The sequence below is a fragment of the Solanum lycopersicum genome, chromosome 1 (assembly GCF_036512215.1).
Source record: "Solanum lycopersicum chromosome 1, SLM_r2.1".
NCBI lineage: Eukaryota > Viridiplantae > Streptophyta > Magnoliopsida > Solanales > Solanaceae > Solanum > Solanum lycopersicum.
The window spans coordinates 1772446-1784747 of record NC_090800.1 but is presented as its reverse complement, the minus strand read 5'-3'; the positions used below and the strand labels follow the sequence as shown (position 1 = coordinate 1784747).

At 33.3% G+C, this 12302-nt stretch overlaps 2 protein-coding genes across 4 annotated transcripts; one reads left to right on the top strand and one right to left on the bottom strand.

The window, feature by feature from the left end:
• The first annotated feature begins 1589 nt into the window (after positions 1–1589).
• Positions 1590–9203, top strand: LOC101261847 (iron-sulfur cluster co-chaperone protein HscB homolog). Of its 3 annotated transcripts, none has more exons than XM_010317491.4 (7): positions 1590–2385; positions 4055–4151; positions 4272–4361; positions 4874–4939; positions 5417–5485; positions 5860–6004; positions 8488–9203. In XM_010317491.4, exons 1-6 carry the CDS (start codon positions 2042–2044, stop codon positions 5995–5997), a joined length of 804 nt encoding a protein of 267 aa, XP_010315793.1. In that variant the 5' UTR covers positions 1590–2041; the 3' UTR covers positions 5998–6004; positions 8488–9203. The 3 variants fall into 3 exon arrangements, with proteins under 3 accessions (XP_010315793.1, XP_010315792.1, XP_004228673.1); XM_010317490.4 differs by lacking the exon at positions 8488–9203 and adding an exon at positions 7224–7527; XM_004228625.5 differs by lacking the exon at positions 8488–9203 and having other exon boundaries at positions 5860–6250.
• LOC101263541 (putative pentatricopeptide repeat-containing protein At5g06400, mitochondrial) lies at positions 8293–11932 on the bottom strand. Its single transcript, XM_004228867.5, has one exon. It carries the CDS (start codon positions 11630–11632, stop codon positions 8339–8341), a length of 3294 nt encoding a protein of 1097 aa, XP_004228915.2. The 5' UTR covers positions 11633–11932; the 3' UTR covers positions 8293–8338.
• Positions 11933–12302: the final 370 nt, after the last annotated feature.

Genomic DNA, 12302 nt, shown 5'->3' with positions numbered 1-12302 from the left:
AAACGCTATTATAATAATAAGATTGTTCGTAAGATATACGTGTGTAGTTGAAAATTCGATTATAGATTGAGAACTCATTTGATAATTTTCTATTTTAATAATAGAAAAATTTTCAATGATATTCTCTCATATCATTTTACAATTGAAGTTTCTGTGGATTGTTATCTACGAATGTTCAACTTGTTTTTATTCTTATTGTTATTTATTTATAAATCTAATAAATATATCTGAAAAGTTATAACATTATTTCCAAAATATGTAAGAAGTAGAGATATACAAATGTTAAAACATCGTAACTTGTTGAACATTTCTGTTCCAGAAATATTTTATAGGATACATGCTCAAAGTATAAATTAGATCATTTAATATAGTTAATTTAAAGTTTTGCTGTTCATTTGATGTTATCTGCTTAAGTTATAAGTAATACTACTATAATCTTTTCAAGTTGATATTTTTAGTTTATTGCTATAGTATTGTTTATATAATATAAAATATTTAATAGCTTCATAACAAATATCTACTAGTAACATATATTATTGATAATGGTTAGTTCAAGTTAACAAAATGTTAACATTTGTTTTAATGGGTTATCTTAGATATTGCTGTCAAAAGATTTGTTAATCAATATGGAAATTTAAGTAATTTAATTTAAAATCTTAGTATATTAGATGAAATTCTATTGTTAAAAATAAACATAAGTGGTGCTAATTAAGTGTTGAGTAAAAATTTACTCACACATTAAGACATGCAATTTCAATTATTCATAATCAAAACTAAGATAAATATTGATAAACTAAGTTCACCATGGTTGCGGAACTCCGGTGATTTGTCATCGAAAAAATAATGAACAACAAAAAATCTTTGAAATCCTAAAAATTTGAAAATATCTCGAATTTTTATCCATCACCTTTAACCTAATTGATCAACTATTCTATATATAGGGAGTTGAAAACTATCCATTGTATAATTCGCTATCTTAAAATCGTGGGTCAAAATCACCGGTTAATACAATTTCTGTGTATGAATTTCTGGATTGTGCAAAAATATCAAAATAAGTATCAACAGATGTAACAGAGAAAATGAATATAGAAAAATGTAATGAACGTAACCAATGACATGTAAAAAATGTAATTTAACAGAAATAATAATTTCATAAAAAATGAACAAATACTTGAACGTCTCTGATAAAAATCCTAATACTTTAAGAAAAAGAATAATTATTAACACATTACATAAAAATGACAAAACATGTATTTTAAACTATTTATAAAACAAAATACTTGAAAATATTAACTTTAAAAACATCAAACCAAAATTTGGTGTCAACAGAATCAAACCCGACTTTCAAATCGGACCCAAGTCTCGATCCCCAAATCAAACTCAACACGTAACTTGAACCTTACTTAACCTCACCCTGACTATAATTCAGGACTCAACCTTGATTGTTTGGGACTAATCTCAATCTCGACTTTTGACCTGACATTAACTTGGGACTCGACCCCACCCCCATGATTAGAAACTTGACCTTTACCTAAGACCCCACCCCCGACCTCAAACATAAAATCTAAACCTCGGCTTAACCTTGATTCGAGAACTAATAACCCTGACCTCAACTCAAACTTAATTCAAGACTCAACCATTACCTCGACGTAGACCTGTCGATCACCCCAATACGATACTCAACCCCTAACGTCTACTTGCGACTCGACCCAACCCCAACGATGGACTCAACCCAACTTTGACCTAAAACTCAAACCACAACTCAACCCTTAACCTCTATCCAATCATGATAATATGTAATATCGGTGAAACTTTATGTGAATATTTATAAAAGAAGAATTCATCGATATTTTTAAAAAGTAAAACTCAATATTCGAATTCGAGATCACCCCACGACTCCATCATGATATACAACCTTGTTATCGTATCTTTGATAGCATAACTTAGTTCCTATCGAACTTATTTGCTTATTACAAATTACATACTACACAAACTGAAGATTACAGTACCTTCTTCTATCAATTTCTCCAAGAAAAACAAAATGTTGATGAAGAAGCTGAGAATTTCAACACCCTTTTTACAAAGATTATTATTGGGAAGAAAAGAAATAGTGATTTCTTCTAAAACCCAATTCGATTTTCCATCAATTTCTCCAAAAGTTGAGAAATTTCCTCAATTTATACAATCTAGAAAGCTTAATTTTCTTAGAAACGATTTGGGTTTTTCTGGGAGAACCCTTTTTAGCTCTGAAGCTGCTCAAAAATTTTCTTGCTGGAATTGTTGTAATGGGGTTTCTTCAAATACGACGCCGTTTCTTGTTTGCAATGCTTGTGGCTGTGTACAACCTGTAGATCAATCTGTTGATTATTTCCAGATTTTTGGACTGTAAGTTGTGTTACTGAGTTTGAAATTTGGTATTCGTAGTAGAATTATTTACATATATGTATGATTTGAATCAAAGTTATTGTGTTAGGATGAACCCTGTGTAATGGTGGTACTGTGAATGTAGTTTGTATTGGTATATTGTTTTTTTTAGTATTTGGAGGAAAAGGCGGATCCAAGATTTGAACTTTATGTGTTCGGTGTAAACCACTAGCCATTTTAGTTGATATTTGTACATGTTTAGTAGAATTATTGATACTTGTACATTATTTGAATCGAAGCTATTGTGTGCAGCTGAATCCGTATCTTGTACTGTGCATTCGCTCCTGACTTGGAGGTTATTAGCTTGTATGAATGGTGGTACAGTGAATGTAGTTCGTATTGGGTATATTGTTAGTTCATGCTAGGATTGTTTATTTTTTTAGTATTCGGAGGAAAAACGAATCCAAGATTTGAACTTTATGTGTTCGGGGTAAATTACTAACCATTTTAGTTAGCGGGTTTTGAAAGTTGACATTTGTACATGTTTAGTAGAATGATTAATACTTGTACATCATTTGAATGGAAGCTATTGTGTGCGCTGAACCCGTAGCTTGTACTGCGCATTCGCTCCTGACTTGGAGGTTTTTAGCTTGTATGAATGGTGGTACAGTGAATGTAGTTTGTATTGGGTATATTGTTAGTTCATGCTAGGATTGTTTTTTTTTTTTAGTATTCGGAGAAAAAGCGAATCCAAGATTTGAACTTTATGTGTTCGGGGTAAATTACTAACCATTTTAGTTAGTGGGTTTGAAAGTTGATATGTGTACATGTTTAGTAGAATTATTAATACTTGTACATCATTTGAATCAATGATATTGTGTTCAGCTGTAACTGTAGCTTCTTCTGTGCATTCTCCCCTGACTTGGAGGTTCTTAGCCATGGCGGTGCTAGGATTTTCATTAAGGGGTTTCAAAATATAAAAACTAATCACACGGAGAGGCCAAAGGGGGTTCAATGTATACTATATATACATAAAAAAATAATTTTAGCCATGTATAAACGGTGTAATTTTCCGCGGGGGTTCGGATGAACCTCTCGGCCCTTGCTAGCTCCGCCGCTGGTCCTTAACTTGTACAAAAGGAGGTACAGTGAAGTGAATGTGGCTGTACTGGGTAGATTGTTAGTTCATGCTTGGATTCTTTCTTCTTTTTACTATTTAGAGCAAAGGTGAATCCAATATTTGAACTTTATGGGTTCGGTATACCACTGAAGCCACTGACCATTTGAGTTACTGGGTTCGAAACTTGTACGCGTTTAGTATATACTTGATCTGAAGCAAAGCTACTGGGTTCGACCCTGTAACTTCTACTGTTCATTAGCCCCTGACTTGGAGGTTCTAGAGTTTAGTGTAATTGATTTAGACTTTAAGATAGTTCATGATAATTGACTCTGTTCTTAACTCTGTAACAAATAAGGTAGGGATAAGTATCAGATATCGCTTATTTAAATCATTAGCAGTGTACTCGAAGGATCTGCATGGAATAAGTATATCAATTCATACCCATTGTTGGGATATAAGGTTATAGTAATATCTTGTGAAACATATGTATTTAAATATATTTATGTCAGTTCTTATCTTTCTTTCATCTTTAGCTTATTGACATGCTAAAGATTCTCTTCATTTTTGCAGGGAGAAGAAGTATGAAATTGAGGGGGAGAATCTAGAGCGCAAGTATAAAGACTGGCAGAGGAAGCTACATCCGGACTTGGTTCACACGAAATCTCAGGTTCATAAAATTTTATTGTACTCATTTATACTAAATCTTCCTTTTGATAATTCCTTTGGCGCTTCCCTTCCACCTAAATTTTGATATTGTTTTACTGTGGCTTTTTGCTGTTTCTGCTAGAAAGAAAGGGAGTATGCTGCTGAACAATCTGCTCGTGTCATTGATGCTTACCGCACACTAACTGATCCATTGTCAAGGGCAATATACATTGTAGGTTACCATTACATACTTGTTGCTATAGTAGTTCCGTTTTTTCATTGGTGATCATCACTTGTTCAGAACATATTCTGTATCTCTGCGATGATTTATATGTGCAAGAGACATTTGACAGAAGATAACTCCTATGATAAGTCCTATTTTCCCCCCTTTTTAGGCTGAAATATGCTTAACAAACTGTAAGGACAAAAAAATAGTATAAAGGCTAATGTTTTATACATATTTATCTTCCGACATATGAGTTTTTGTTTCTTCTAGAGAATTGCCAGAGATGAAAAGCTGACTACTTTGGCCCATTACATTTGGTTTCCTCCGTTTTCTTTTCTTCCTTTTTCCTTCAGAATGAAGATCTGAAATATCTGCACTGAAGTGTTTAAAATAAAGAAAAACTCAATAATATAATTGCAACTTAAGGAAAGATAGTAGGATGAAAAGTAATAGAAGTTGCAGATTGTGGTCTACCAAGTCCTGTCGTTTTCTTCTTAACGTTTTGTCCTGGCTTCCAGCTGAAGTTGGAAGGCGTGCATGTGGATGAAGAGGAGAAGATTGATGACGTAGAGTTGCTGACTGAGGTAAAATTTGTTATGTTGGAATTACTTTTTGATAAGTGCTGCTGCCAGTTGTTTCTTGGACATGTTGGCCTTTTATGTAAGATTTAGAAATTGACAGTCGATGCCTGTAACATGAAAACTGATAACGACATACCCATAGGATGTATGGTGGACCTTACTCCTACCTTTGTGGGGTAGGAGACTTCTTCCGATAGACCATCGGCTCAAAAGTAGTATGAAAAATGATTTGACCACACATTCAACCAATTGGCTTACACGATTATGCTGTCTTGGTATGAGTTTGTTACGCTATCTATGATTTGGAGTTCTTCCTTTGTGGGGTTTAACAATTATTAGCATTTAGATGTAATGTTTACTAAAGAAAAATGGTATGTTATTTTGTTTGATATTTGTAAAGGTGTTTAGCTTAGCTCCTCCTCAGTGGCTTGCCTAAATTCATCTTCTCTGACTATTAGTCATCAAATATTTCACTTGCAGATGCTGGAAATCAGAGAAACTGTTGACGAAGCTAATGACTCACAGGAACTTAAACAAATTCAGGGGCAGGTATAAAAGGACGCCAGTAGTATAAGCTTTTACAGCAAACCTGTTTGAATTCTGCGCAGATTCCCAACTGTTCTACTAGCTGTTATAGAAATTATTTTCCCGCTTTTCCCTTTCCTTTCTCCTCCACTTTTTCATTGCGCTGGGTGCAATCTGGGGGTCAGTTGCGTGGGCTAATTCTGGTGCGTATCGGATGCCTCCTCCACAGTGTTATCAAGCAATTGATGCTGACTGACATTATCTTGATATCATGGTATATCAGTTCTGTAATTATTCCCACTCTCTGCTAGACGAACTTTCGTTGTAAAAGCCATCTCAAACTTTTACTGTGTGAAATGAATTACTGCTATCTGTGGCCGCTCTTCATTGTTTTGCAGATACAAGGAAAGTTCGAACAATCATCCAACTCTTTTGCAGACGCCTTACAAAGTAGAAAGTATGAAGAAGCTCTGGCTGCAATTCGAAGGATGACTTACTACAAGCGCGCAAACGAAGAGATAGTGAGAAAGCTCTAGTTTCTGGGTATGGAAACTTGAACTTTCATCTTTGATTTATTATCATTTGGTAAAACATCCATCAAGCTGATGGTTTTCCCAGTAACTTAGTGTTATGTGAGGGTATTGAACTTGCTACACCAGGACTTATTATTTTTCATCATATTATATAACATTTATTATTATTGTTATAAGTGGGAAAAACTCAAGTCAAAAGTTGAATTACGGTTTTACCCTCCTATAAATTAAAATGTTATAATAAGTTTAATCAAAATAGTAATGACTTTTGAATTTTCTTAGATTAATTTCTATATATTATTATTATTATAATAATAATAATAATAATAATAATAATTAAAAGTGAAAATCTTTTAACTTCAGAATTGAATTACCATTTTATTCCTATGATAAGTTAAAATGTTACAAAATATTTAATTTGTCAACTATTAGAATTCTCAAAAAAATTTCTCTAATATATTTGTATTCATAACCGTATTTTTATGCGACCTATAAATACAATATTTAATATGTAATTAAAATAGTAATGACTTTTGAATTTTCTTAGATTAATTTCTATGTATTATTATTATTATTATTATTAAAAGTGAAAAGCTTTTAACTTCAAAATTGGATTACCATTTTACCCCTATGATAAGTTAAAATGTTATAAAATATTTAATTAGTCAAATATAAGAATTCTCAATAAGGTTTCTCTAATATATAAATGTATTCATAACCGAATTTTTATGCAACCTATAAATACAACATTTAATATGTATTAATTTCTTAAAATTGAATTATTTATTATTATTAATAATGATATTTTGCACGCCTTAATTAATTTTTCAATTACATAAATTGGACGGGATTTGGAAGTGAAAAAATGGTTCTTCAATGCCCAGAGTCATACATGATTAATTTCTTTAAATTAACACATTATGTATTACTTTACCAAACTCTTACAACTCCTATAATTTGTCTTCTCATTTTCTTAACTTGACTTATCAAATTCTAACACTTTTAAATTAGTAATCAATCTTTGTTAATATAATTCATTAAGTATTTAAATGTAGGTTAATTAGTATTATGTCAAAAGAAATTTCAAAGAGCATGAAAAAAATAAACACTATATAAAGGTAACGAATGATTTTCGTTTCCTTCAAATTTTGTTTCTTTAGTTGAGCATCTGACCTTTCTTCTAACTTTCTTTCTTTTCTCTTAAATTTTTCTTTTTGCGTGAACTAAAGAAAATGGGAAATGGAGAAACATGTAGTGTTGATACATGTTGGAATTGAATAATTGTCATATCAATTTACATGCAATATTCGACATTCGTTGGATGATATATGAAGATTACTATCTCCGTAAGGAGTGCTAACAGAAATTCATGGGCTATGAAAAGGAGGAAGTTGATTTCTTTGAAATACTGATTTTAGAATTTTCATTAATTGATTTATGCTTATAGTGTACTGTAATTATAATTGTTTGTGATTATAGATAAATGCGATGTTATTTGTGTATTTGGAGGGAGTTATAAAATGTTATCTTGTAGTATGCCTTCATGTTTTTGAAAATCTAAAATTTTATTTTAAAATATCAAATGAATGTAATTTAATTTATATTTAAAAAGTTTCTCTCTCGAAAAGCGTAGTATTTTCTTTTTCTTGTGGTAAAAGTAAGTAATAGTAAATCTATCCGACTATTTAAGTGAAGATTCTTATATTTTGTGGTAGCTGAAATAGTTTTTTTATTCAATGATATCATATCAAAATGAAAGAAAATTTTCCTTTTAAAATTTGATATTATATTTATATATGATGCATATACTCCTAATTCTTTCTGTAAAATGAATAAGTAAATTCAAATAATTGAAACTTTTTTCAAATCAATATAATGAAAAATATAAATCTCAAAATGTTAGCCAAAATTCATATCGTTTGACTCAAAAATGAAATTATGACAACTAAAAAGGATCGGAGGGAGTAATTTTAAATTTTCTATTTTACGCTAAAGGACATGATTATATATAGTCACACAAATCTCTTTGACATGTTCAAGACCATAAATTTTAAAGTACGTCTTTCCATCTAAAACGAGTTTACATACAATGAAACAAAAAGGAGTGATATTTTGTCGTCACTATTATCTTAATGGTCTTGATCGTTGTTTTGGTTATAATACAATCAATTAGGTAATAACGGTATTTGTTATACCCCTCAATGTGGGATTTACTGGCGTAAATCCAGTCAGACCCCAATGTGAGTACGGGATACCGAATGGAAAATAAAAAAGAAAAAGTGAAAGAAAGGCAACAACTAAATAAAGATGGATCATCATAGAATTATGAACAAAAAAAAAAATATCAAGTTAGAAACTTTCTCCTCCTTTTTACATCTAACTTCATATGTAATACAGTCTTTGCTAAATCTTGTTTACCTTCTCTATTGAGCCCATAGAAGACAGTTCTATAATTAACTGTACTTGGAATAATCCCAATATTCAACATCTCAGATATAAGTTGAAGAGCTTCTTCAGAATTACCAATTCTACATAGACAAGAGATGAACATGGAGTATGCATTGAAATCAGGATATGGTCCATTCTTTTTCATCTGATGAAACACATCCCGAGCCTCGGAAACTTTTCCCACGTTCATATACCCTCGTATCAACGCTGAGTAGGTAACTATAGTTGGTTGACAGCCTGAATCTTTCATTTCTTTGAAAGTTTGAAGAGCCTTACTAACCTGTTTCACTTTGAAGAAGTAGCCAATCAAGGAAGTATATACATGGACTGTTGGATGAATGCCGGTCTGCTTCATGGATTCGATTCTTGCTAATGCTTCTTCTAAGTTCCCTTTTTGTAGTAGTCCGTGGACTAAACTTCCGTAGACGTACTGGCTCAAGACGTGTTGCTCGTCATCAACTTCGTTGATCAATGCTAAAGCCTCTTCCAGCCTCCATGCTCGACAAAGTGATCTAATGTACAATGAGTATGCTAAAGGGGTACTGAAACCGAGCTTTAGTAAAGATTCGGTACAGCTTCTGGCATCCCTTAGTTTACCAAGTTCACATAAACAACCAAGATAATCTTCGATTAGTTCTTTATCAGGACTGTATCCAACTTGAATCATCTCCTGGAATATTTTTACTGCTTCATCAATTCTCCTACCTTTTTTCTGACAAAGAGATGTAATCAGAGCTTTGTAGGTACTTTCTGTCGGTTTACAACCGCTGTGTTTCATTTCTTTAAAAGTACGAACAGCAATATCGGTTAGTCCTGTTCTCCCATACAGCATTATCATGATTGTCCAGGTATGAGCTGTTACTAAACAACCATTTCTCCTCATATCGGAGAATAGATTTCTCATCTGAGTGAAGTCCTTGCCCTGTCCTGCTATTTTAATAGCCGTGTTGTAGGATTCCGTTGTATGTCTGTAACTACTTTGCTTCTCAACCCAAGAGAAAAATTGCAATGCTAACCGACCTTGCAGCTTGAAATTACGCAAAACTTCCATGACGATTTCTGGGGTGAACTGTATGTTGCAGTTCTCCAATTGTTCTTGTATTAAGTACCAATCCCTCGATGAAATCAAAATTTGGCAAATCTCACGTACATCACATTCAATAGAGGATTTTGAAGTTGCCTCTGGCATGTCATGAGCTGAGGACACTTGTTCTAGGTTTTCATAATTCGACTCCAAGTATCGTTCTCGTTGACTGCTCACATCACATGTTCCATTTTCGTGATTGTGAACTTTACAACCCCCCTGTAGCAGCTTCATCCTGTTGATGTTCTTCATATCTCCTTTTCTCTCCAGATACGAAATAACATACTGGAAGATATCGTTTCCAATACACATCTTAGAGGCCTTCATTTCATTCAGAACCTTGAAAATATCTGTTGTCCCTGACACCTTGGTAAGTTCCTTGACAAATATGAGGTACGATTTCCGAGTAAAGACAATTCCTTTATCCTTCATATTCTCAAACACTTGCCACATTTCAGAAATACGGTTTTGGATGATATAACCGGCAACTACAGCAGTTGCTGCAACAGCATCCAATTTAACTCCCATCTCTGTCATCTCATTATAGAGGTTCAACGCTTCTTGAAACTCTTTAACCCTGAAAAGGCGCTGCATCAGATTGGTATAAGTCGAAACGTTGAGCAAACTTCCCGAATCTTTCATGCTCTGAAACAGATTAAGTGCCTTTGAAATTTCATTTCTCCTCAAGTATGCACTTATAAGGACTGCATAAACCTTCTCATCAGCACCGTTTCTTTTCTTCAAAATTTCAACAATCTCCAATGCATCATTGATCCTCTCAGCCTTGCACAGTCCTTTCACTAATGTCGTAAAAATTTCAGAGTCAAGGTTCATGTTTTTACTTTTCAGATCACGAATCAATTCCAAAGCTTCTGTAATCCTCCCCGTGATGCAGAAACTCTTAAGCATAAGCCTGTAGACGTGGTTTTCTGGAATACTACAAACCCTTATCATGTCGTCACCAACTTTGTGAACTGCAGCAATATTTCCGGAGTTAGCCAAGCATTTGAGTAACTGTCCAGACGTAGCTTCATCCAACATCAAGCCTTTGTGGATCATTTCGTTGAAGTACTCCAAAGCTATGTCCGCTTTTCCAGCATTACAAAGTGAACTCAACATGATCGTATAAGCCCTTAAATCGGGCTCATAACCTAACTTCTTCAACTGTTCAAACAATGACAACGCTTTGCCAATCAACTTACCATTCCCATAATGCGATAGCAAAATGCTCCACGTCTTAAGGTTTTTCCGACAAGAACTCCTCTCCATTTCTTCCACCAATTCATCAACCAAACGGAACTCCTTACAGTCCGCAGCCATGTAAATCATCGTGTTATAAGTCTCCGTAGTATGACTAAACCCTTCTCTTGTTTTCAACCAATCGAAAAACCTCAAAGCTAAATGAGGAACTTTAAAACACCTCTTCAAAACCTTCTCAACGACATCCTCGTTATACTCAAAACCTGCACTTTCCAACTGTTCCTCCATCGCGATCACATCACATTCACTCCTCAAAATCCCCGTAATCTTGTGAACAATAGGACTAACATCCCTTTTCACCAAATCCTCAACCCGAGTATCTTCATGTAAATTCATCATTTCCAGCTCTACACTCTGCTTCACATCTCCACAAGCACATGATGAATCCTTCAGCTCTATCCTCATCTCAGCATTTCCACGAACACGTTCCGTGCAAGACGATGAATCCTCCAGCTCTGTACTCAGCTTGGCATTTTCACAAACAAGTTCTGTGCAAGATACTGAATCCTCCAGCTCTGTACTCTGCTTGGCATTTTCTCGAACACTTTCATGGCAGGACGATAAATTTACGAACTGGGTATCGTTCAAATTTGCGGATTCATATGGCATTACACTCTCTGTTCCTAAAATCTCTCTGATTTCATTGAAGAGTGAAGTGAAATTCTGGGGTTGATTCTTGTTTTTCGAATTCGGGTTTTCACTTTTCTTGATTTTGCTAAGCTTAGATGATTTTGTGGAAATCGAAGAAGAAGAACAAATCTTGAATCTTGAATTCAACAGATTATTTTGAGAATTTTGAAGCTTTTGTTTCCATAGATTCTTCAAAATCATTCTACTTTGAAACATTGTTTGATAGTGGCGCCAAGGATGTTTTTGTATATATATATATATATATATATATATATATATATATATATATATATGAGATCTTATTTACGTCTCGGGTTCGAGTCCTGGGTATAAACAAATCTCGTTGGAGCGTTATCCACGAATGAGCCCTATAGTTCGTGATTTGAATTTAGTCGAAACTCTAACGTCAGCTCCGGATATCTAGTGGAAAACTAAAAAGGAAAAACTTAATTTTACGTAGATGTATACAAGTAGACTTTTATAAATGTGTATAAAGTTGAATAATATAAATAGAATCGTTCTAAATGATAATTTGAATACGATACATTTGAACTGATTTATATTATGTTTTTACGTAGAATACGTATTATGGTAGGTAAGGCGTATGTGCCTACTATAGTTTGTTTTGATTGAATACATAATAACGTGTTCTTGTTATATACTTACGACTAAAATTTTTAATAAATTCGTGTGCGTGTTTTCAAGCGATCATTATGTTAATAAGTTGACCACTTGCGCCCAAAATTATCAATAAAGAATGTGTTAGAGTGATAAGTATTTATTCATCCTTAATTAAAAGTCTTGAATTTGTGTCCCCTTGAATATAAAATCGTCTTTGTTACGAAACACTTTATAGTTTACCTGAATATGAGATTTTTTGATCTTG

What these genes read in the sequence shown, in the direction of transcription:
- LOC101261847 (XM_010317491.4), top strand. Translation starts at nt 2,042, where the DNA reads ATGTTGATGAAGAAGCTGAGAATTTCAACACCCTTTTTACAAAGATTA. An exon ending in TATTTCCAGATTTTTGGACT is followed by an intron (nt 2,386 to 4,054) that starts GTAAGTTGTGTT and finishes TCATTTTTGCAG; the next exon opens with GGAGAAGAAGTATGAAATTG. An exon ending in TTAAACAAATTCAGGGGCAG is followed by an intron (nt 5,486 to 5,859) that starts GTATAAAAGGAC and finishes ATTGTTTTGCAG; the next exon opens with ATACAAGGAAAGTTCGAACA.
- LOC101263541 (XM_004228867.5), bottom strand. Translation starts at nt 11,632, where the DNA reads ATGTTTCAAAGTAGAATGATTTTGAAGAATCTATGGAAACAAAAGCTT.